Source organism: Triplophysa dalaica, chromosome 7, assembly GCF_015846415.1.
Source record: "Triplophysa dalaica isolate WHDGS20190420 chromosome 7, ASM1584641v1, whole genome shotgun sequence".
NCBI classification, from domain to species: Eukaryota; Metazoa; Chordata; class Actinopteri; order Cypriniformes; family Nemacheilidae; genus Triplophysa; species Triplophysa dalaica.
In genome coordinates, this window is record NC_079548.1 from 23,476,572 (window position 1) to 23,501,644 (window position 25,073).

At 38.0% G+C, this 25,073-nt stretch overlaps 1 protein-coding gene across 2 annotated transcripts; it reads right to left on the reverse strand.

The window, feature by feature from the left end:
- Window positions 1-20,994: 20,994 nt before the first annotated feature.
- On the reverse strand, window positions 20,995-24,767 carry LOC130425560 (4-galactosyl-N-acetylglucosaminide 3-alpha-L-fucosyltransferase 9-like). 2 transcript variants are annotated; one of them, XM_056751799.1, is made up of 3 exons: window positions 24,636-24,767; window positions 23,178-23,214; window positions 20,995-23,076 (listed from the first exon to the last, which is right to left on the reverse strand). In XM_056751799.1, exons 1-3 carry the CDS (start codon window positions 24,645-24,647, stop codon window positions 21,959-21,961), a joined length of 1,167 nt encoding a protein of 388 aa, XP_056607777.1. In that variant the 5' UTR covers window positions 24,648-24,767; the 3' UTR covers window positions 20,995-21,958. The 2 variants fall into 2 exon arrangements, with proteins under 2 accessions (XP_056607777.1, XP_056607776.1); XM_056751798.1 differs by having other exon boundaries at window positions 20,995-23,079.
- Between the last annotated feature and the right edge of the window lie 306 nt (window positions 24,768-25,073).

Genomic DNA, 25,073 nt, shown 5'->3' on the forward strand with positions numbered 1-25,073 from the left:
TAACAGACCAATGCTGATTAAGTCTTACTGATCCACACACACACACACACACACACACGCTCTCTAATTAAAGGTTAAGCCGATTCCACCACAGTCTGATAGCACCGAGAGGCAAAAGATGTACCATTTAAAACCCCCAGTAATTAATTCCGCTCACTCCACAACCGTACCAGAAAACAGACTAAAAATACTAAAAAAGTAGGGTTGTACATTCTCAACATCACTGTACACCATCAATGACATTCACCTTTACAAACAGAGCAAAGTTCAGCCACACCTCACTTTCTTTGAAGCAGAAAACTGTAATTATTTCCGTGAAGGATAGTTAGAAAAAAAAGAGTTTTAATTTAAGGCTGCTTTGGATGGTATTTCTGTGATCCGGCATTAGTAGGCTTGTTTAGCTCTTAAGGTAGTTTACAGGGGGTCAGTAATCCCTATGCATTCTGCCAGCGGTAAAACACATAACCTCAGCTCATGCTCCACCAAACACGGTATTGGAGCCGGGCTTAAGCTGCCAGCCGCCGAGAAAAAGCCCCAGAGTTTTTTTCCGTCCAGGCGGGTTTCTCTCCCGCACTTCAGTGGAGCTGTTGGACGCCTGTATTTTGGGGATTAGTAGCTTAATCGACCTTGTAATGGAGAGATCAGAGCAGCGTGGAGCCATGGAGAGGAGCTCACGCACACACATAAGCACACAAACACGGCCGTGCACACAACCTTTTTATTTTGCTCCTTAAATGCAAAAACGCTCCCTAAACTGTACTTGCAAACTTGCTTTTTCGATGTTGGTGGGAAGGGGAGGTGGAGATAAAGTCACCTCACAAACATACGTGTGCGTGTGCACGTAGAAACACGGCTCTGGAGAGACCACGACGGGAATGCCAATTCATGGCCCAGCGAGAGGCAGCGTGATTTGGGTTTGTTTTAGGATTGCTGTAAACCCGGTGAAGGGTCACAATAATGCATCTCTCTCCAGCGAGGATTTTGCTAATGCCTGGCAGGGCCGCATGGGAATGCATTGTACAGTCATCTCCCTCTCTCGCGCGCGTGCTCTCGGGGCCGTTAATCCTGTGTTATCTCATATCAGAGATGGTGTAGGGATCGGGTGCATGAGGGGTGATAAGATGAACAAACAGTGTGGCTCATTAGAGCGAAGACATTGTGTAATCACCGCTCTAATCTCCCATAATCCCAGCCTCCCCGACCAGCCACGCTCTCACAGAGAGCCTGTCTCTCCACTCCTCTGACACCTCTGGCCTCTCTCTCCAAGTCTCCAGAACCAGAGGTCTGCTCGGCCATTAAATCCCGCCTGTAAACGACACCCCGTGACCCAATGCTGAACGCAAACCCAAACTCAAAAATTCTTTATCTTCCTCTCACAGCTTGGATTCTCAAAGCTCTGACTCAAAGATCACAAAATAAGTACTGATGTAAAATGTTAAGAATAACGTTAAAAAGAATCTATTATTTACTCTCTGGTTACCTTAATAAGCGTTTACTGCATACAGTCCTAGTCGAGCACACCTTCAGTAAATCAATACAAAGGTCCTTATTTAACAGATCTAAGCACATGTTCTAAACCGCACGAGGCAGGTGCACTCAGGGCGTGTCCAAATCCACTTTTGCTAGTTAAAACGGTAGGCATGTTTGTGTGCTGCTTCGCGTCCCTCTGTGTAATAAGTAAAGTGAAATAGCGTTGTGGACCCGCCGCATTTTCTACCAACATGCTCTTTAAATGACACAAAGCCATTGACTTTAGACCAGGTTTGACTTGGTCTATTTTCAGTCCCTCAAAAGCGGCGCGCCAACAATGTGCCTGAAAACACTCTCTTTTAGACCAACACATGGTTGCACAAATGAGCGAAATGCCATTTAAATAACGCAGCGCAGGACGGGAAAATGAGAACTGCGTCAGGCTGGAACTAGCAAAAACACTTGCGCTTGCGCTGATTGTAAGATAGGGCCCAAAGACTCTGAAGGGTTAAAACCAGGGCAAAACCAAGTCAAGCCCAAGATCCGATTTTTCTGCAAGATTTACACAATTTTACCCTAAAAAGTAAAAAAACAACAATGAAAAACGTTGTTGCAATAGTAACTTATTATTTTATCAAGATTCTTGTAGAAATCATGGAATGTCAAGGAATGTTAAAAGCAAGAGAAAATAAGTGTTTTTTAAAAACGGATGTAAATGGGGAAGCTTAGTATTGGATGGAGGAGTGTTCCAGAGTTTCAGGCCTGCAATGATGAAAGCATGATCACGTCATGTTTTTGAATCTGAATCTGGGAATTGTAAGTAACCCAAGATCACAGGATCTACAGGTTCTAGATGGAGTGTATGGTAGAAGGAGTTGAAATAAAATCCTGGTTTGAGACCAAGTCAACACTAAGTACAAATGCAGTTGAGACCAGGACAAGAAAAAGAGTAATACACCACTATACTGCAGTTTATACTGGCTACTACTTTGATTAAAGTTTTCTCAAAATGGGATTAAAAATTCCACTTCATAGCGGACCTTTAATGTGTGCCAATGCATGCACAGACAAGGCTTTGAAATGCATAATAACATAATTTGCTGATATTTTTGAGAAAAAACTTATCTCATGAACAAATGCGAGTTATTTTCCATCGATTTTCTCATTCCAGCAAAGATTGCAGTGTCTCAGGAGCCTGCACCTGAGCTTATTTGCACCCACATACTGAAGCAGGCGTCACCCCAAAAACACGTATTTATTTTCAAGAACATAACTGATTCAACTCGCCAAATTGATCATGCAAAGTCTGGATTGTTTTAACGGTTTTGTGTTGCTCAATGTTTCAGTTTTAACTTTTGTCAGCTGAGTGCCATAGGTTATTGTTTATATTACTTCAGTTTATGTCATCACTGTGGTAAAGGACGATAAACTTGCAGTGATCGTGGGATGCGTTATTCTAAATAAAGTGCGCTACTATGGTATTCTCCAAATGTAGAAGATCATCCAGGTACATTTTTCACATGTTTCTCACCTTTAGTTCTTTTCACCTTTCACAATCAGCTCCTTTACAAGTCCGTCTGCCTGTCTCGTTTACGTCGCTCTCCTTGTGCTTTTTCTCATCTTGCACTCGCTCTTTTTGTTCTTTTCTCTCTCAACTACGCTGTTTTCTTCTCTTTCTCGTCTCTAAACTAATAACAGAAAGGGTGCCCGTGGGCAACCCAGTGGAAAAAAATCAATACTCTCTCAAAGAAAACTAAGATTTCTTTTATCCTGCCACTTTTGTTGCTTTACTTTTTCTCGTGCCACCGCTCATCTGAGCTCTCTCGCGTTGGTCTTCAGGGTGTCGTGGAACGCTGTCGAGGATTTTACGAGGTGCTCTTTCACTAGTATTTGATTGATTGAAAATAATCAGATGGTTTCCCTTGACGCATCTCATCGGATTGTCGTCCGACCTCTCGGCTCTTGGAGTAGTTTTTTATGTCCGGGTAAGTACACGTGCACGGCGTGTCGGCCTTCTACGTGAGCCGCCCCATTATACGCACTCAGGCCTATCACTCCAACAGAGCACAGGAGTGAAGAGAGAGGAGGTCAGATTGTAGCCTCGCACGCTCTCCCCAGAAAGAGAGAGACTATAATGACACATAGAGCAAAAGGTGTGAATTTTGGGTGCAGTTTGGCAGTTTGTGGAGGTCTAATGGGAAGCGCTGCTTTTGTATTACTGTCAGATGGCGCAGATGGACAACAGAGGGAGAAAAGACTCTAGTGGAAGAGAGAGAAAATGGGAAGAGTAGAAGGGGGATTGGGGGAGCGTGTTCTCTCACTCACCGGCGTGATTACATGCTGGCAGAACAGGGCTGAGGAAACGGGCTGCGGACTTCCAGAGACGGATATAATGTGCCATTCATTTTCTGTCTGTATCCAAAGCGCTGGCGATGCCATGATGCCTCTGTCTTGCCAATAATTCCTGTTTGAAATTAAAGAAATCGACAGAGGCAGACAAGAGAGAGAGACAGAGATATAAAGAGAGAGAGTGAGAGAGAGAGAGAGAGAGAAAGAAAGAGAGAGAGAGAAAAATGAAAAGCTCATTATAAGCAAGGCTCTCTTTTTTTCCATACATCGCTCATTTTGTCTGAGCAGTTTGTTTTATTTATTTCAAGTTGGCGGCTTAATGAGATCCCAGAGGCCCAGAGCTGAGAATGAGAGAGAGAAAGAGGGAAATTGAGAAACTGAGAGAAAATAATTTTGTTTTAAAGGAAGGGAGCTCGAAAGGAGATGTAAAACATGTTAAGTATCTTCTGAGTCATGGGTTTGGATGCAAACATACTCGTGTGTCTTTTGAGAACATCCTTTTCAGCTAGAATATATTCTCTAGATGAGCAACCATTGAAAGGAAATATATACAAACTCATTTCCTAATTTACTTTTTCATTACTGCAATATATAAATATTATTTCCATCATACAGTGTTTCAAGACCATATGTTTTGCATTGCCTTAGATGTCCAGTGTATTACATTTAGCGGCATCTAGTGGCGAGGTTTCGAATTGCAACCAACGGATCACTCCACCCGGCTCACAGGTTGGTTAACCTGCTGTGGTGCAGGTTCTGCATCTCTCTGATGCAACCAAGTCACTGCATGGAGCACATTAGAAATGTATTATTGGATTGCATTTATTTATGAAGTCTTCCAAACCTTTGTGCAGTGATGCCAAGAACCTGATCAAAAATTCTGTTTGTAGTGCTACTTGTAAGATATTTACCACATCTCTGTTGTTTGTGTTTAAATACCCTAACTCTGTTCTCCAACTACTGTATTAACCATATCGTATCATGATATGTATACACAGGGGCGTGCGCACCATTTTGGGGGCCGTAAGCAAAGTCAAGACCTGAGGCCCCCCGCACATTGTTTAACATTTTTGTTTAAAATGCACAGCAGTATTGAGTACATGGAATCATGGAGACATACATACAAACAATGTATAGTTTTATGTTGAACCACATAACAGCACAAAATTCTCTACAGTTTGATAGAAGAATAAACCTTCTTGGTTTTGGGATGAAAAAGAGCCAGATTCTGAGACAACACCAGAATCTTATGGTGTGACATTTGTGACATTAAGCAAAATACTGTACATGTTTTAAGAATCGGCTTTGATTCTGCCAGTGACGTCACTCTGTTTGCCCCAATCATGAATGAAACAGTTAATCCCCTTAAGGAGAATATTTATGTATATTTGTGTATATGGAATGCATAATACAGCTTTGTGAAAAATCCAAATTTGATGGAAATGCACCAGCACAGGGCACAGACAGATGGGGTGAGGTCGTTGAACTTATTGTGTTGCGCATGTGTGTGTGTCTAATGAAGCCCGGAGCACTTCCACACCCATGCAGGGAGGCGTTTGGCCGTGGCTCTGAGACCTCCAGCCAGTGTTTCATGTAGGCAAAAACAAATGGAAAAGGGACGCTACATAAAACACGCAGACGGGAGTCGTGTTTATTCATTCATCTGATCTATTTGCTCTTTTTTTTAACAATTCTGTTTTATGGCAAAATTATATGGGTCAAAGTGTTGTTTGAGCACCGGGACATGTGTGTGAGATGATGATGATATATATACACAGTATATATGTACCCAAAATACACTCTCACCACACTCAATGTCAACCATCAAACATCCTCAGTGGTGAGTCCAAGAATGCTTTTACCATCATGTAATACACTCTCACTTGCGGCCAAGATCAATTCAGCCCACTCTAGCCTGGTGTAGCCCACAATAGCACTAATATAACCAGGCCTCATCTTGGAAGTGAGACTGGCACCAACAGAGTGCTGATATTACCCCAATGAGTCTCTCTGTCTCATTCTCTCTCTCTCTCAGATGATAGATTGTTTGAAGAGCTGGGTCACTGTATGCAACGGGTGTTTTTTTCAGTTTGATGAGGTGATTTTATAAAAGTAACTATTGTTAAGTTATTGGACACATTAGTGATTATTAAAATCATGTTTTGTATCAATAAATTGCATTGTTTACATATTTTTATATGCAGGGATTTAAATCTGCTAGGTAGACGGTAGTGAAACTACCTTAGAAGCTAGTTACATTTTTGTTTATGACACAAAAATAATTTGATTCATGGAAGGGTTCATTATACAGCCACGGACAAAAAGGAGAGAGCATTTGAAAATGTTCATGTTATCAGCATTACTAGATGTATTGTGGTCATTCGAGTCAAGTGTCTGTTCAATTTTAACAAAATCAAAACGTGACATCAAGTCATCCAACAGCAATGTAAAATACTGACAGCATGGCAAGACACCTGAAAACTGTCGTAAAAATGATTGATCGTCACATCGATTATCACATAAATACATATATATATTATATAAGCTGTATTTTTTTGGAACTTTTTCTGAATACATGTAGAAATATTGCTGCTGTATCTCTTAAAAGTGAATATGAACTTGTTTTCTTTGCAGTTTTTGAGGTCGGAAAAAATACAGAGCAACTTTATGTTATTTTGACCTGTTTCTCCAGTTTTCATTTTCTGCAAATATCTTGGGAGAAAAATTGTTAGTAGTTCACATATTGAAATTAAAAGTATAATTTTACCGAAATTCATACCTATAAAAAGTGAATTCTGAAAAACAGAAAATAATTACGCTTTATATATCTGCGGCTGTCTGTTCTTCAAAATGTTAAAATAGTTTTTACTGTAACAAGACCTTGTGCATATAGTAAAAGCACACGCTACAGAAATGCAGTTCTTTAAAGTTACAGTACTGATGTTTTAGAAAAATATTCATAGTAAGATCATCAGTTATTTACTCCACATATTTATAAGTGGGACACAAATGGAAGTGGTTTTGCAGAAAGACCTCTCTGTTTCTCTCTTTCTGTGTCAGGGCGAAGGGTTGAATGGCTTTAAGCTGCCATACTTGAGAAGCTCTCCTGGCATGAGTCGCTGGAACATTCTCCACTTGTCTCAAGCTGAGAAGTGCACATGAAGGCCACGCTTGCTGGTCTCTGGGTGAAACGGCCTATCTGTCCATGTGCAGACCCCCCTTCTGGCTCTGGTTCAACCTAATAAGCCTAATCTTCCTATTTTTACTCCAACACCAATTTCCCATAATGGAGAGGAGCAATTTTCTCCCATAATTGCACATGATTAAGTGGGCCGCAGTGATTTTATATTTCCTTCTTCATGAGAGTCACTGAGGCTGGTCTTGGGTCATCACAAGCTTGGTGTAATTGACTTCACTATTGGATAAAGACAGCCTATGGTGGATTGCTGGTCTCCCCGTCTGTCCATTCCGAACAGAGAGATCTGATTTGCTGGTTTTAGTGGGGTTTGTGCACTTGTAAGGTGGTCAGGCTAAAAGGATGAAACTAAATATTCGTCCAGGGGTGTGTTTCCCAAAAGAGTAGTTAGCCAACTATGGACGCAAGTTCCGTCGTTCCAGCGATTTAAGTGTTTCCCGAAACCATCGCTCCAACGATCAATCGCAAACAGCATCGCAAAGTTGCGTGGGTGGAACTACAGGTCTAAAGCTGTGGTTAGAAGCATAGTTCCTTAATATTATGACACGAAGAGGTACATGCATCACGCTATTGAGCGAAGTAAGCAAGCAACATGCAGTGCACACTATATCCATATCATAACATATAAGTTTTCAGATGCAGTACACATTATTCACAGCAATAATATGACATTCAATTGTTCTGAACAGATTAATTAGAAGACTCTATAACTCCACCACCTATGTGACGTCATCCACTATATTGTTGAACCAACGTGGTTCAAATGACAGATGAGCAACAAAGCTACTGTGCATTCGGGAAACAGTGGTGAGTAGCTAGTTAGTTTATCAAACGATGCATCTTACTATGGTGGTTAACCAGCATGTTATCCACAGGTTTGAAAACGGTTTGGAAACCTATAGCTGTATTTGCACTGTCGGGCCAAAAGAGAATTTGCTATAGTGTGTGCCAGGACAGGTTACGTTTCCACTGTTACCTCCCGAGGCTTGATTGCGCCTCGTTCTATGTTACGGCTTGAAGAGTGAACTGGGGCAATATGTACATTTCACTCTTTAAATCGAACAAATAACTACAGATTAAACTCTAATATCGGCAGCAGTGATGTCCTGATGCTCTTAATATGTAATTAAAGGAATGCCCTGCTACTATCATCGAGGCTATTGCGCAGTTATAAAAATTTAACATTACTACATATGGTATTTAAAGACTTTGTCTACTTCATGGTTAAATTGATTGTTAATGGGAAAAAAATTTATGGGCACTTTTTGTTTGCTAAGATGTGAATTACTACCTGAGCCTACAGGAATCCCACAGGAATTCTCAACTGTTTTACTAGGGGGCTAATTTCGGATGAATTTGAATTTGTACACTGTGAATCGTACACAAATGTAGAAAAAAAAGCAATACTGGCCCTAAACCTAACGTCACTGGCGCGAAAGCAAATCATACTGAAATGTACGAATTAGTCCAAACTAGCAGAATAGTTACATTTCTGCCGTGAGATTGTGTTGTTTATTGATATAGACAGCTATGTTTACTGATGGGCACATGGCTGTCTGATGGGACCCCTTATTTTTATTAGATGTCCACCTATTTACATTGGACTTTATACACCTCTGAAAACATAGAAATGCACTAAAATATATAAAACTGTCAATAGTTCCTCCTAATAACCTCCCTGCTCTCCTTTAATTTCAAGTATTTTGAAAATGAATAGCAGCAAACACCATATCTTATAATTGTTGCGTTTGCAGAGCACTTTTTGACATGGACCATTCTTTAACATAAACCTTACGCCTTCAGCATAAACACCGCTCCCATCTTGACTTTGCAGTCTAGTTTTCCACCAAACAAACATTAAAAGAAGCATACAAACAGCCGCCTCGGTTCTACAGCTAGTCATCTGAGTAAACTTCCTTCTTCCCCTGAAGCGAGTGGGTCTTTGTGAGATTTGATTCTGAAAGGCATGTTTAACAAGTTTCTATGCGTTTTGATGCGAGGTTGTGTACTACTCTTGTGTATTTGCACCACTGAATGCCCCAGCTGAGCAACTCCTATCGAGATCAATGAGAATGCTAAAAGATAGCTTTCTCCAAGTATGATAGACCTCTTTTTTGGTTTTCACTGACTAAAGGCAAATGCGAGAGAGATGAGAGAGAGTTAAAAAGAAATGAGAGAAGCAGAGAAAGTGAGTGAGAAAATACGGCACTTTTGAGGACAGAAAAAGCCTGTTCAGCACATATGCAAACATGCTGCAGCATTGCTGAACTCTCACACTCAAGTACACACAAGCATAGATGCCTGTCCATAGTTTATAGGTGTGTTTATGTGTTGTTGTGTTGTGTTGTGTTGTGTTGCAGGGACTGTCATCTATATCTCAGTGTCATACAGGGATGAGTGTGGCCATGGAACGATGCGTCCCTGTTGCGCTGTGAGACTATTACATGGTCTAACAGAGCCTTACTAATAACCTGGACCAGATCACCCAATTCCTTCCACCTATCCACATCAGCTCGTGGCACAAAAACAGGTCGCTAACTCTCCCGTCCTTTTGCTTTCCTCTTTCACTTCCTTAAATGCTTTCTCCAACTCTCTATCTCACACTTTCTTTTCATCCGATTAGTCACCTTTACAGAATCCATCAGAGAGTATGGCTCTTTATGCAGTGCATGTTAGCGTTAATTCTTCAAAACTGATAAAACTAACCATTACATGATATGCCTTACAGTCTAACTGTACACAGATTTTGGTCGTCAAATGCTGTATCCTTCATGACATACTGTACCTGTAGTACAAAGGACCTTTCTGTTTCAGTAGGAAAGAAATGAACCCATTAGTGAAACCGGTGCCTGTCAGACTATTTTGTGTGTTCTCTAAGCATAATTGTTCCATTAAAAATTTCCTATCACACATTTTATCATTACATTATCCCTGAGGTCCACTTACATTCGAGCAAGTTTTGGTAATGTCAGTCAAACTTTGTACCAAAAGCAATTGAGTAATAATTCAGTTTCACATGACATCTGCCACTCTCTTTCTCTCAATGAACCATTTTTTCCTGCTTTGCTTTTAAAACCTTCATGCAGATGGAGGTTATGGCCTTTCAGCATGTCAAATGAGTAAGAGCACTTACTCAAAGCTTGCAGGTTTGCTGTAAAGTCAAATTTAGAAGACAATTTTCTATAACAGCCTCTTTTCAAAGTCTCCATTATATCATCAAATATTCACAAATAACATTTCCAATGTGGCTTACTGCGAAAGTCAGATTGAATATTAAAACACTTTTTTATTTAATATGGGGATCATTTGAAAAGGTTTTGGACAAGCCTGAGCTTTGGCCAATTTTTCCATATTTTACTCATTGTACGTTTTTTATGGACTTAAAGAATAATAGGATCTGTGATTGTTCTGATTGTTCTAACTACTGAATCAGCGTTGTTTAAAAAACAGCTGTGGAAATGTTGGCAGTCATACACAGTGTTGAAAAAGTAATTCACTTGAAGTTATTTCTCAAAAATGAAAAAAGACCCACACCTAGAAAACACAGTAGCTCACAAATATTAAATAAAATAACAACATGTGACAGTATAAACATATTTTATAGAATAGGCCCTGCACACTCAATGAGGGGTTCTCCACTTGCAAGAGATAACCATTAAGTTAAGCAACAAACGTTTCAGTCCCATGTGACCTTCTTCAGTGCCAAAATGCAGAACATTTTCTGTGATTGTTAGATTTAGGGGATGAAATATATATATTTTAACATTGACTATGTGAAGAGTCTATTTTCAAAATGGGATAACTCCATTTTTAAAGGGGTCATATGGCGCGAATACGTGTTTTTCTGTGTCTTTGGTGTGTTATAAGTTGTCCATGCATGTATTTGACACGTAAAATTCAACAAATGAAAGTGTCGGAACGAAATATGCATTCTATCTAAAAGGGAATGCTCACCCAGACCTGCCTGAAACACCTCGTATAACCACACCCCCACAAATCTACATTAGTTAGTGATATGATTTGACTAAGACCGCCTAAATGTATATGCAACTAAGGTGAGCGTACTTGTAAATCTCATTGTATCATGGCCTCCGCAGCCATGTCGCGGAGACGCTCTGTGTTTCGTTGCTAAAAGAAAGACTCTGATTGAAAAACGAATGGTAACATTTTATTTACAATACTGTTCCAGAACAGTACAATCTGAATATTCAAGTATGTGCAGCGCATTTCACTGATGATTGCTTAATGAACGAGGAGAGATCAAGGCCGGCTGTGTAAGAAAGCTTTGGTTAAAAAGTGAGGCAATTCCAACAATTATACTTCACAAGGACAGTCTGGCGCTTCAGGTTCGCAGCCTGTAAGTATATTTTCATCGTAAAAGACGTTGTTACGGACTTCCACGAGTAGAGTTTGTCGTGTGTTTGTGATCTGCAAATTCAGACACGCGCGCAACTTGAAAAAAGACAATATAAATCCTAATAATCACTAATAATGTTCCAACTAGAGGCAACATTTGTTGTGTTTATAATGGGATTTATTGTCTTTGCTGAGTCGTGACGAGACCTGTTGTAACACTGGTTGATCACTAACGTCAAATCTTTATAACGTCATAAATAAAAGGTAAAACAGTAAGCTATAGTTTTTAACTATTTAACATAATGTTTTTATAAAAACTTTACATCCTGCTCAAGTCGCGCTGGCAAAGTTGATGTATCAGCTTGATAATCTTCCTTTTCCGGATCAGATTCGGGCTCGAAATTGATAAAGAAAGTACCAATGACATTTTATCACCTGTCAGTACAATTGCGTGGGAAGATGATGTTCCAAATATGGTAAAAGGCTTTTCCCTAGAAAAAGTAAGGGATTATTCATATTTTTTCTGTAATTTAATTTCAGTTATTTCTGAAGTGGTTTAACTAAATACCCTGTGTAATATACAGTGAGGGAAATAAGTATTTGAACCCCTGCTGATTTTGTAAGTTTGCCTTTATGGTTTATCATTTTTATGGTACGTTTGTTTAAACTAATAGAGACAGAATATTAAAAAAATCAGGGGAAAAAAGTTGTATAAAGGTTAAATTGATTTGCATTTCAGTCAGTGAAATACGTATTTGATCTCCTACCAGCTAGCTACAGATTGGTTATGTGCCTATATGGACCACAGATTAGTCCTGTCACTTTGAGACAGTACCCTTAAATCAGCTTGCTATGTATATAAAAGATGCCTGCCAACAGAATCTGTATCTTCCATTCAACCTCTCCACCACCATGGTCAAGACCAAATAGGTTGTAAAGGATGTCAGGGACAAGATTGTAGACCTGCACGAACCTTGAATATGCTAAAAACAGAAGCTTGGTGAAAAGGAGACAACTGTTGGTGCGATTATTTGGAAATAGAAGATATACATAATAACTATCAAATGCCCTTGGTCTGGAGCTCCCTCCAATATTTCCCCACTGGGGTAAAGATGATCATGAGATAGATTAAAGATCAGCCCAGAACAACACGGAAGAAGCTTGTTAATGATTTTAAGACAGTTGGGACCACAGTTAGCAAGCAAACCATTGGTTACACTCAATGCAATAACAGATTGAAATCCTGAAGCACCCGAAAGGCCCTCAGGCCCAAGAAGGCCCGTCTGGCTTGTCTGAAATCTGACAATGAACATCAAAATGATTCAGAAAAGGCTTTGGCGAAAGTGCTGGCACTGCTGTGAGACCAAAATTGAACCAAGAACACCATCCCTTCAGAGAAGCACAGTGTCGGAAACATTATGCTTCAGGGCTATTCATCTCTGCTACGGGCACAGGATGACTTCACTGCATTGAGGGGCTGAGGGATGGACCAATGTACTGTGAAATCTTGGATAAGAACCTCCTCCCCTTAACTAGATCACTGAAGATGGGTCATGGATGTGCCTGGATGTGCCTTTACATGACGAAGACCCAAAACATATTGCCAAACAACCAAAGAGTGGCTTAACGAGAAGCATACAAAATGTCCTAGCCAGTCTCTAGGGCCTATTCCTATAGAAAAACTCAAATTTGCTTAGCGACAGCCAAGAAACCTTAAAGATTGACAGAGAAGTGGACTAAAATGTATCCTGACACATGTGCAAAGCTGGTGAGCAACTATCAGAAATGTTTTAGCTCTGTGCTTGCCAACAAGGGATTCTCCACCAAGTGCAAAGTCATGTTTTGCTAGGGGATAAAGTACTTATTAAACTGACTGAAATGCAAATCAATTTATAACCTTTACATAATATTTTTTCCCCTGATTTTTTTTAATATTATGTCGCTATCGGTTAAAATAAATCCACCATAAACATTATAGACCTTTCATTTCTTTGTAAGCAGTCAAACTTACAAAATCAGCAGGGGATCAAACACTTACTCACTGTATGTGTGTGCAATAGTGGAATTGACATCAAAATTGAAAGTCTAACTTTAAAATTGTGTGCATTAATGTATAATTCTCACATTTGTAATACTTTGGTCAGTTAGTAAAACTACTTTATGTAGTTTCATATTATTTATTTAAATGAATTAAAAGGCAATTTCATGTCTATACTTGAATCACTGAACTCATCAAGGTTGATGTATAATATACACAGTCATTACTACTAAGCAATGAAATACTTTTTGGAGAGAGATATTTGTACAATTATCTAATTACAATTACTAACTAGTAATTCATTACTTTTTCAGAGTAACTTGCCTGACACTGATATAGAGCATAGCTTACTCTTCTGATTTTCAAAAAGTACACCATATGGGTATTATATGGATACTTATTTCAACATACTGTAATTTGGAAAGCGCAGGTTACCATTTAGGAAGGACATTATGTAAATTGGGACCCAGCGGAGATCTCATCAAGTCTCATTAAGCAGATTTTACAGAAGTGTGGAATGTTCAATAGTGCTTTAGTGAAAAGTTTCCAACAGCTCTACATTGCAAGCAGCACTTTTGGAAACCTAGACTGCTCTTCTTCATAGAAATTCAGTGTTGCAGCAGCCCATGATGGGTGTACACATATTTAAAGAACACAAAAGTGCAACGTGAACATGTATGAAAACAATTTGTGTATTTATGAATATGACCACATGGTTAAATTTAATTCTCTCTCTCTCAGGCTCATGCATTCATATTGATGCTGGTCAATGAGCTGCCAATCTCTATTTGTTTTGGCGTCAGATCCCTCTGGATGTGTTTTGCTGATTTTTATGTGCCTGTTAATCTGTTTGTAGTGTTTTTGATGGCTTTCCAAAAGCGCTTGCCTCCAAATTCTGTTTCTGGTGAATGAGCACACATCTGTTTCTTCTGCAAACACCGCACACGCGACAACCACCGAGTCAGTGCACACACCGTCCCTAATGGGGTTGTGTACACTCACACAGATATTTCAATGATAGGTGAGCATGATGTAGTCCTCTTGTTTGAATCATTTGGATCAATGTTATTGCCGCAACTATGCAATAAAGAAAACTTGCGTGAGAAATTCACTGGATGTCATCAGCTATAAATGCCTAATTGGCTAATGGCCTTTGTGTAGTCTCACTCATGACGTGTATGATGACATGACTTAACTCCTTACACATGACTCTTATCAACTTATCAAAAGTCTCACCTTCACACATAAAGTGCTACAGAGAGCTTCACAGATGGGCAATTTAATCAAATTGCCGTAGGGATTTGCAGAGCTACATGTTTAAAAGTGACCAGGAGGTGAGTTGCAATTTATAGAGAGTGCAACCAAATGATGAGTCTTATTACTGCCAGGAACCAGTTTGACCTTCTCCACTGAGAAGTGACATACTAAAGAGTTTCAAGCGTGGTTGATGTGAATCATGTGACAGGTGACAAAGTGAAATTCAAAACAGAATTGTAAAAACATCTTTCTTTAACACGTTCATTGTATTTCATTGTTCAGACAGTTTGACACCATTGATTGAGATCATATTTATTTGTCTGGAATGCTGCAACATATATAACCATTGTCTTACTGTACTAGCTGAGCTGCCACTTTAGAGGCCTATTAACTTACAAATATTTACCTCAGAGGTTTAATAAAAATATATTTATACTACAAATGTGACCCTGGACGACAAAACCAGTCTTAAGTGACAATTTTTAGAAATTAAGATTTTTACATAATCTGAAAATTGAAGAAATAAGCTTTCTATTGATATATGGTTTCCGGAACAACAACTGATTACAAAGCTGGAATCTGAGGGGGCAAAGAAAAGCTAAATGTTGAGAAAATCACCTTTGAAGTTTTTCATTTTAGGCACTGTAGCAGGCCGTCCACTCACAAAAATATTTTTTTATACATATACGGTAGGAAATTTCAAAAATATCTTCATGGAACATGATCTTTACTTGATGATTTTTGGGCAAAAAGAAAAATCTTTAATTTTTACCCCTACAATGTATTTTTGCCGATTACTAAAAATGTTCCCGTGCTACTTAAAGCTGGTTTTGTTGTCCAGTGTCACAAATGGTTTATTTATAGTTTACTTACAGTTAAACTCTATATAGTTCTGTGTATAAAAGGTCCAGTTTATAATTTTTCGGAGGATCCACTGACAGAAATGCACTGCAATATACATAATGATGTCTTCAGAGATGTATAAATACCTTATCTAATGAAGCGTTATGTTTTTATTGTCTTAGAATGAAAGGGTCCCCTTACATGAAATTCACCATGTTGTTTCTACAGTAGCTCCAAATGGACAAACTGCTCTATGCATTTCGTAAATACGTTATCTTCTTCGGCAAAAGAAAGCGTGACGACTCCTTAGTTGTGTGTAAGCCACCGTAGTGTTTCAAAAAGGGGTGGAGTGAGCCATTGGTTGCAATTCGCAACCTCACCACTAGATGCCGCTAAAATATCCACATTGCTCCTTCAAAGATTATATTATAATTTTAAAGATTTAAATCTTCATTTTAAAAGGCAACACATTTCATCAAACCGCTCTGAAAATGCTTTAGAAATGTTTGGATGTTTGCAATTAAATCTCAAGTGGTTGGTCCCCATTGCGATTCTCAGCTGACGGATTTTGAAACTCGTATGGCCAATCCCTGTTGGGTTGCTATTGTTTTACATACAAAGAGTGGGTGTTTATTTTTTGGCTTTCATATGGGATGTGATTGAGTTGCGCTGGGGAAATCTTTAACCAGCACTCTCCAGCCTCGGAGAGATGCATTAAACGCCTGTTGTGTTCTCACCAGACTGAGCCATTTTACACCATCCTCACACTCACAGGCAACAGATCTGTGTGTGTGTGTGTGTGTGTGTGGAGGGGGGGTTTGTGTGTGTTTGTGTGTGTTTCTGTATCACACACAAACACAAAACACTTGCTCTCTTTCCCCCATCAGTCCCTCGCCTCAACACTCCACGTTTTTCCCTCCATCACTTTAGTGACGTTCAGCACTGGGCCGTGACGTTACAGAAAAACAGAGTGCCAAATCGACAGTGAGAGAGAGAAGGAACGAGAGCGAGAGATGAAGTGGGGGTGGGGGGTATTGAGAAGGAAAAGTGACAGAGACAAACAATGAAAGGGAGAGGGAGCGATTGAATGAGTTAATGAAATGACTCGAGTGTGATGAGAACAGGAACGGGTTTGATGGGGAAACTTTTTCCTGTGCTTTCATCGTGTAGTTTTTTGTATGTCTTTTATGTATATATTTTATTGTTTTAACCTGCTTCGGTTTACATAATATTTGTCTGTGTGCAGTTCATATTCATTTCATATTGTATAAACACACACGTATACATATTTAGGAAACTATTTACATTTTTTACTTATATTTAGTCAGGATGTTACTTATATAAAAATCTAACGGTATTATACCCCGGTGTAATGCCTCCAGTGCAGTATTTATTGCAATATTTAAGAAGACTTGGAAAAGACCATTATTATGTCATATACTTTGCTCTTTTCTTTATCCTCTAATGATTACTGTTGCTTTGAGGTATGAGTTATAGTATGAGATAGGTCAAATGACTAAAAACTCCCTATAATAAAATACCTCATTTTATACAGTCATGTGACCACATTAATATTGAGAAAAATTTGCTTTTGCAATAACACGATATCGATAATATTGTTACATCCCTAACATTTACCAATAACTTACATTATATGTATATATAATTGTTTATTAATTGTGTATCTTTTTTTATAAATATATGCATGTATCTGTATGTTTTTATAAATACGAAATTAATATGCACAGTGCACAGATAAATATTATGTAAACACAAACTTTTACTCTGGATGCGATTCATAATTTGACAGCCCTAAAATAAATAAATTATACCTATGAAATATAACCTGTTAAAACATTTATGGCAGAAAATGCTGAACATCGGCATGTTTTGTAGTTATGGCATAATTTCCAACACTTAAATTTAATTTATGTGCTTCGATAAAATGTTGCTTTGAAATAAGCGTGACAGGAGAGTCATTTTGTTTTTAAAATGTTAAACAAGTCTTTTTCAAATCACATCTGTAGATTGCTTCAACATGCTATACGTTATTGAATAAATGGAGAACGCAATTGTTTTCAAACAATTATTCAATGAAACATCATAAACTGTGTTTTAAAGAGAGTCCACAGAGCAAAACTACTCACAGATTCAAATAGATTATCAATCAAACTAAATGATTCACATTTGAAGATGCGGAAAGTTTTGTGTCAGTCTGTGGTTTAGGGGTAGACTGAGGGTGAAGGGACAGAATACAGTGTGTTGGGTATAAAAGTCCTTTATATAAACAGTCCTTACAATGTATGAAACGTACATGTGTGTGTGTCCATGATGTGAGTGATTTTCTGTCCGTCGCGAGGCAACATAGTGAGTGTTGGTGCTGGAGGTGAAGGAGCGGTGAAGCAATTGAGATGGCTTATAGATCTGACGAGAGACGGATTTCCTTGCAAAGAAAGACAGAGCTTAATAATTCAGAGGGTGATGCAATGGAGGAGCGAAAGCGAGAGACACACGGAGCGATAAAAAGAGAGAAGGGCAATAGGTGATGGCCTGAGGTGCAATAGTGTGAAATCACTGGTGTTTTGTTTGTAGGGCAATAAAAGTGTCATATTTCAACGTGACACCATTGTGTCCGAAACAAACAAACTAAAATGTTGCCCAGGCAGTGTACTAAGATAAGAAGGCGTTTTAACTCTTAATTTTTGAAGGTTATATAGATCCCTCACTGTTTGTGATATCCTAAAAAAAGCCTCTGTTGAAGAAGATTCATATTCATAAGACTGGAAATGCTGAATTTTTTTAAAAACATTCCTGTATGTGTGTGGAGACAAACATGTCACTTTGAAATAAGCATGACAAGAGAGTCATTTTGTTTTTTAAACGTTAAAGAGTGTAATCATCGACGGTAATATCCTCTGTCTTATACCGGCACTGGAATGAAGGAGAGGAAGGAGAGCTCAAAAGTTACCGCATTGATGGGAATGGCCACATCACATCTTCACCTCTCTCTGTGCTCTTAAATCATAAACAATCATTAGACATTACAGAATTTTTGCTTTCAGTGTCATGGCCTCTTGCTACAAAACAGTGATGCAATGTAAAATTTAGCATGATGCAGTTCAGTCAAATAATCTGAAGTCACAAAGAAGCGGTCTGGACAACTTTGTTGATTTCAATGGGAGTGTTACGACTTTGGTATACTTCATTTGTTTGCTCTACATGGTTGTAAAGAACTGTTCAACCTGACACAATTAAATCGCTGGAGGTCATCTGCGTCATGCAAGATTAACCCCCCCTGCAAAGTCTAGTCCTCCATTGGACCCCAAATGAATTCTGTTGGCTGAAACAACATTTAGGTACTTTAAAAGAGCAAAAACATATTTTCTAAGTAAGTGTTGTGGATACTCTTTCAAGACAAAAAAACTAAGTAAAACTGTCAGTTTTGGTCCTTGACTCTGATTGGTTGAGCCGCTGACAACTTTTACAAATGTTCTTAAGCGATTCATTGCATGTTAATTCAATGTTCATATGTTTATTTTCAACATTAAATCAATTATACTTGCTATCTAATTACTCAGGATGAATTTCCATCCACAGTGAGATTTGTCCCCATGTGACATAATTTTTTACAATTAAAACATTTGATTAATGTCCCTGACAACGTCTGTAGTCTTATAAAGCAACTTGTATAGCAACTGTTTTTTTGGGTGAGTTTTGTTAACCGCAGACCTACTTTCAAAACCCCATTAAAAAACCCACTGACATTGAGGTGGTGGAATTGGCTATGCTAAAATGCTAACTCTTTTCCGGGTTTTGCCTACAAAATACATCATCCTTGCTGCACTCTTTTCACTGCCTGATTACAAATCTTACAAAACCACATGAAATTCTATTTTTAATTTTAAATTAGGCCTATATGTCACACGTAATATTATATAATCAGAGCAACTACGGGTTTTGAAATGAAACATTTCTTGCTAGCTAACAACTAGACAAGCATACATGGTAACTTACGTGCTATCAGATATCTAATGCTTTTGATCATCTAACAGTGACTGGATTATTGGGGAACTGGATTTGTTCAAATCACTCTCATTGAAAAGAAAAAGGTAGTCCCCTCTTTACAATATCAAAGTCATCTCAGACTTTCTATTCTCATCTTTTCTTTTCAACTAGCCTCATTATGTAGCATGGTTCTTCATAACCATAATACCCATAAGTCCAATTCCTTTCAAATTAAATAGCGGCATTGCCATTTTGAGTGTAACCAGATTTCTTTAAACTCATTAATTTTTACGCAGAGACCGAATTAGGAAGGTCTTGCAGAAGCATTTTGCGCTGCTAAAATGCAAGCATTGAGTAGCATAAAAAGTGCATGTTTGTTTGTCATTTACCACTGAAAAGCAACTGAGTGTCAGTGTTATTGCAAGTTATTCTCTTGAGGTTGGAAACATGCTTTCATGTTGTTTTCAGTGAAGTTCTTGCTGAGCCTCAGAGGATGGAGCAACAGCATCACCTAGTGATTGCTTCAATTATAACAGCCTGTGATGAAGGTACAGTTTGTCCTTGAGAAGCACATGAGACATGACTGCAGAGAACATTGCAAGAACAATAACATAAAAGAACCAAATGCACTTTCATTTGGTGTGGTTCATATTATGAGTTCAATGAATAGTATTTTGCCTCCTTAATACCCCTCTCAGAAGTGTACTGTAGCCATGGCGTGGTGGAGAGATTGATTAGATGGTAATAATATGGCACTTTAAGACATTGAACACTATGCTGCAACCGTAGAAAATGTCAAAAACATGATGATGGCATGGCACATTTGGTAGCTGGGCAATTCTATGCAAATGTCAAGTTTAAGATGAATAAAATCAACATTCTCACCAAATATGTGTCAAGTTTTCGAAGCGTTTTGGTGTTTTTAAAGCATAGTTTTCCATAGTCAGGTAACTCATAAATGGCCACATGAAAATATAATAACTTTGTTATTATAAAAATATATGATATGGATATAATTTACATCATATAAAAAGCCACCTCTTCTCCATTTGTTGGGTATTATTGTTATTATGTTGGGCTTCTAGTTTTTAATTCGCAGAAAAGTTTGTAGACTTTTTTGTCATCCATTAAGCATTCTTTTTTCTCTGATATAATTCTATATGGTTTTCAGAGTGATACCTATCTGAACACTGGATAATATCATCAGGAGTTTAGTAAAATATAAACAGATGATTCAATATATCAATACATTCTCTTTGAATTTACATTTCAAATTTTGACAAAAAATTTCACTTGCAGTTGCCCAGTAACTTTTAAAATAATATAAAAATACACTATATTCCAGAGAATTTTTTTTTGTTCAGAGTTTGATTTTCATAGCCCAAGAGACTTGAAGACAATGACAATGAAGAGACAGCAATGAAGTTTAGTATCAACGTTTTCTTTTCAAACATTTCTGCAACATTTCTTTCAAAATTAATAAAAATACTCCCAAAGAAGACAAAATGATTATAGCTTCTTCAATATGTAACAATTTGTTATCTTCTGAAACAATGTTCGTTCTGGTAATGTCACAAGTCCTGCTCGTTTCTTCACCTTTCCTCAGACCAGCTCTTCAGGTAAGGAAGGCCGACTTCTCATTTCATCAGTTTCCCATTCTACATTTATGTTATAAAAAATCCTGTTAAGGAAACAGATTACATAAACTAATGGGACCCATTCTGGTTGATTTTAGGTATGTCTCGAACCTCGTTTATACATCTTAGACAGAACTTTATTGTAAATGTGTCCGATTTTATAGGTTTATGAGATAATCTTGAATAGTACAGAAATACAGTGTGAGGATTTCATTAAAATATAAATATTATAAAAATAATTCAAATATGATTTCAATCTAATGAGTTAGTGCACATGTAAGTGCACGATCATTCCAAACACGTCAAAGTATCCGCCATCTTGAAGCAGTCAACATTTCATCTGTGAATCATATGGGTTTTCCAAGATGCTCTGGTTGCAAAAAACGCAGAGAATTAAATCCTTAAAAAATATTATTATTTGCACCGTTTGATGTCAAGCTAAAGTTAATGCCTTTGTATTGTATGTGTTCGTCTAGCGATATAAACATTTAGGTTTACACATGTGAAACTAACGTTTGATAATCATATTCAAATGTAGGTGCTTAAAAGGTTCTTCACAGCGATGCCGGAAGAACAATTTTTGGTTCCACAAAGAATCTCTTTCTTACTTTATATAATATGAAGAACCTTTTTCACCACAAAGAACCTTTTGTGAAACAGAAAGGTTCTTCAGATGTTAAAGCTTCTTTATAGAACCAAAAGATTCTTCTATGGCATCGCTGTGAAGAACCTTTTGAAGCCATTTTTCTTTTTGCAGACGCAACTTACTCCTTCACGATTTGTTAAAGTATGGCAGAGGACTTCTGATTATGTGTTTGCAAGCCTTTTTCTGTATGGCCTAAACCATGCCTCATCTGCTTCCACATTCATACCCCAGTACCACTGATAAAGATTGTTAAGCACTTGATACTCTTTGTGTCGCCTGATGTAATCACAGCTGTAGCAAGCATGCTCTGCAGGGAAAGAGCTGATTTTCACTTCAAAATGTCTTCTCCAGTTGAAGTACCGCCCGTACAGTTCCTCATGCCTGCTCAAAAAAAGCAGATACTTCGCTAAAGCTCTCATAGAGGGAAAGTCATTGACGTGGATGAATGCATCTTGTGGGACAAATCGCTCGTAGTTCTGTCTAGATGGACCGAGGACCACAGGCACGGCGCCGAGCTGTAAAACGTTGTAGAGTTTTTCGGTAATGTAGTCTTTGTGCTCCGAGTTCTCGAACGAAAGATAAAATTTACAGCTGGCTATGATCTCTCTATAACTCTCCTCAGAAACAGGTTGGTTAAAGGAGCCACCAAAGGTGTGGATGTCCATGTATCTCCTGAGCTCGTCGTATACTTGCGCCCTCCTGTGGTTAATCTGAAAGTTGCTGACAATCCAACAGAGCATTTTTTTCTTCTTTGGGGGAATAAAGTCCTTCTGTTCCTGACGGGTTGAAACAACCCAACCGTATGGTACTGTGATATCCGCGTCCTGTCTGTAGCTGAGCGAGACGTTAAAAAGGTTATCCAGATGAGGGATCTGAAGCGTGTTTGACGGCGACTCCAAATTCATCCAGATCCATTTCTGGTGTGGATGGCGTGGTGATGCGGGCAAATTGGAGAGGTCCCAGTTAATGTCTCGGTGATGAATGAGGACACCGTCGGCTTTACTGTACAGCTCACGGTCTACTGTGAGGCGACAGCCGTCTACATTGAACTGTGACTTGCAGATGTCTAGGTCAAAGGAAATATTGAAAGGCCAGATCCAGATGAGAATCAGAACCTCACTTTGCTCTGATTTGATTGGACCAATGTGGCGTAGGAAGTAGCTGACAGATGAGCTACCATACACGAACAAGCATGAGATCATAAACAGACAAATTAGCAGTAAGACACGGCGCAGAGGGGAACGGAAGAAGCAGCCAACTCTCCTCGACATCTTTTCACCTGCTAATGGAAGCACAGGTGCGCTTCTAGATTTTATAGCCTTGTAATATTTTATGACCAAGAAACAGTTCACACAAAAATTGATGTCATCATTTACTCACCCTCATGTTGTTCCAAACTCGTATGACTTTTTATTGTCTGTGGAGTGTAAAAAGTGTTGTTTTAAACCAGTCGTTTTGAAATTGGGGTTCAGATATGCTTTAAGTTTCAGCATAAAATGCAATCCACTGCAAAAGAAAACTTGATACATTTATTGTTTCGTTCTTTTTTATATAGTAGTACACTGTATGTACTTTATGCACCTTATGTCTCTTTGTGAGTTTTTCAAATATTTAAACATGAAAATGATTAAAACGTGTTTATGGTCAAAGAGATAGTTCACCAAAAATTTTAATTCTGTCATGATTTCCTCACCCTCTAGTTGTTTCAAACCTTTATACATTTCTTTGTTTTGATATTTGAAAGAATGTCAGCAACCGAGATTTTAAAGGCTCCATTGACCCCCATAATAGTTACAAATATTAATTATTTTGTTCTGTTGAACACAAAAGAAGAAATTTTGAACAAAATATGAAAACAAACAGTTTTTAATTCTTCATTCATTTTTCATTAAAATGGTAGTCAAAGGTGTCACAGAAATCTCAGTTGCTAACATTTTTCCAAATATCTTCCTTTGTGTTTATCGGTTTGTTTACCAAAATAACTTGAGGTTGAGTAATTCATGACAGAATTTCCATATCTGGCTTTTACAAACAGTAAATAAACCTAATAAAATAATGAGGAGCCATAGTGTTCCCAAAAGTTGAGGACTGGTTTCTTTTCTAACTAGACTAGATTCCTAAATTAACATAAACAGCACTTAATTGCTTCAGTTTTGCCAAAGTTCATTGTATAATAATAATAATAATGTGTATTTTAATACTTTTCTCAACATATTTTCTTTTCAAAACTGTTCGGAATCTTTCTAGATGCATGTAAAGCTACTTAGCAATAATTCAAAACTGTGAAATTTACTAAACATCAAATCCAAATAAACGAAATGGATGAATACCCAACAATTCTAACACTTAAAATGTTGCTTTTGAAGGCTGCTGACTAGCTTTTGCAAAATATCCAGAATATATAAGGTGCACAGAGCTGTGTACTTTCTGCGTAACTATTTACACTGGCATCATTAAGATGTTATGCGTCAGCAGACAGGTAACAGAAGAGGTTACTCTTTAAACCAAATGTATATTTAACTAGCAATATAAAAAAGTAGTTCAGATATCAGAGATAACATGTTTAACCCTTGCTGCAATCAAAATAAATTCAGATACAAAACTAGGATTTCAGTTTATTTTTTTGTGTGTACATTTAAGTAATCTTCTACAATAATATACTGCATGCAGATTTTTTTCTGATATAATCTAATGTAGATGCTTGACATCACCACATACGTTACACAAACTAAATAATATGCTTATTGCATGGTAAATCAATTAATCTATTAAATGCAAAAATGTACTTTTACAAAACAGATGAACAACAATGAAACATTTAGCCAACAAATAACTTACCATTATGAACATGAATGTGAATATACAAAAGGTTGTTCTGTGGACTCAAGAGTTATTGTAAACCATGATACTGCTGCTGTGTTGACAATTCTCCCTAAACACATTCAACACATCCTTTCCACTTGAACATTGCCCTCTCCAAATTTATGATGAACTGGTAAATCTTTTGCTTTATAAAGAGTGTCTGCTGACAGTTTGTGGTCTTTTTTTCTATCTCTCTCTCTTGGCAACAGTCTGTTATTTTGTTCTTCCTCGATTATGACACAACAATAGCCAACATTTTTGCAGACATCTCAATCATACATCACTGTCATAATCACAATAAGCAAGCAAGAAGAAAGATGAAGGTCTTAAATACTGCTTTTTATAAAGTATAAATAGTCCCTTGACAATACAGTGTACTATTTGTATATTATGGAAAGTGTATACTGTATATTG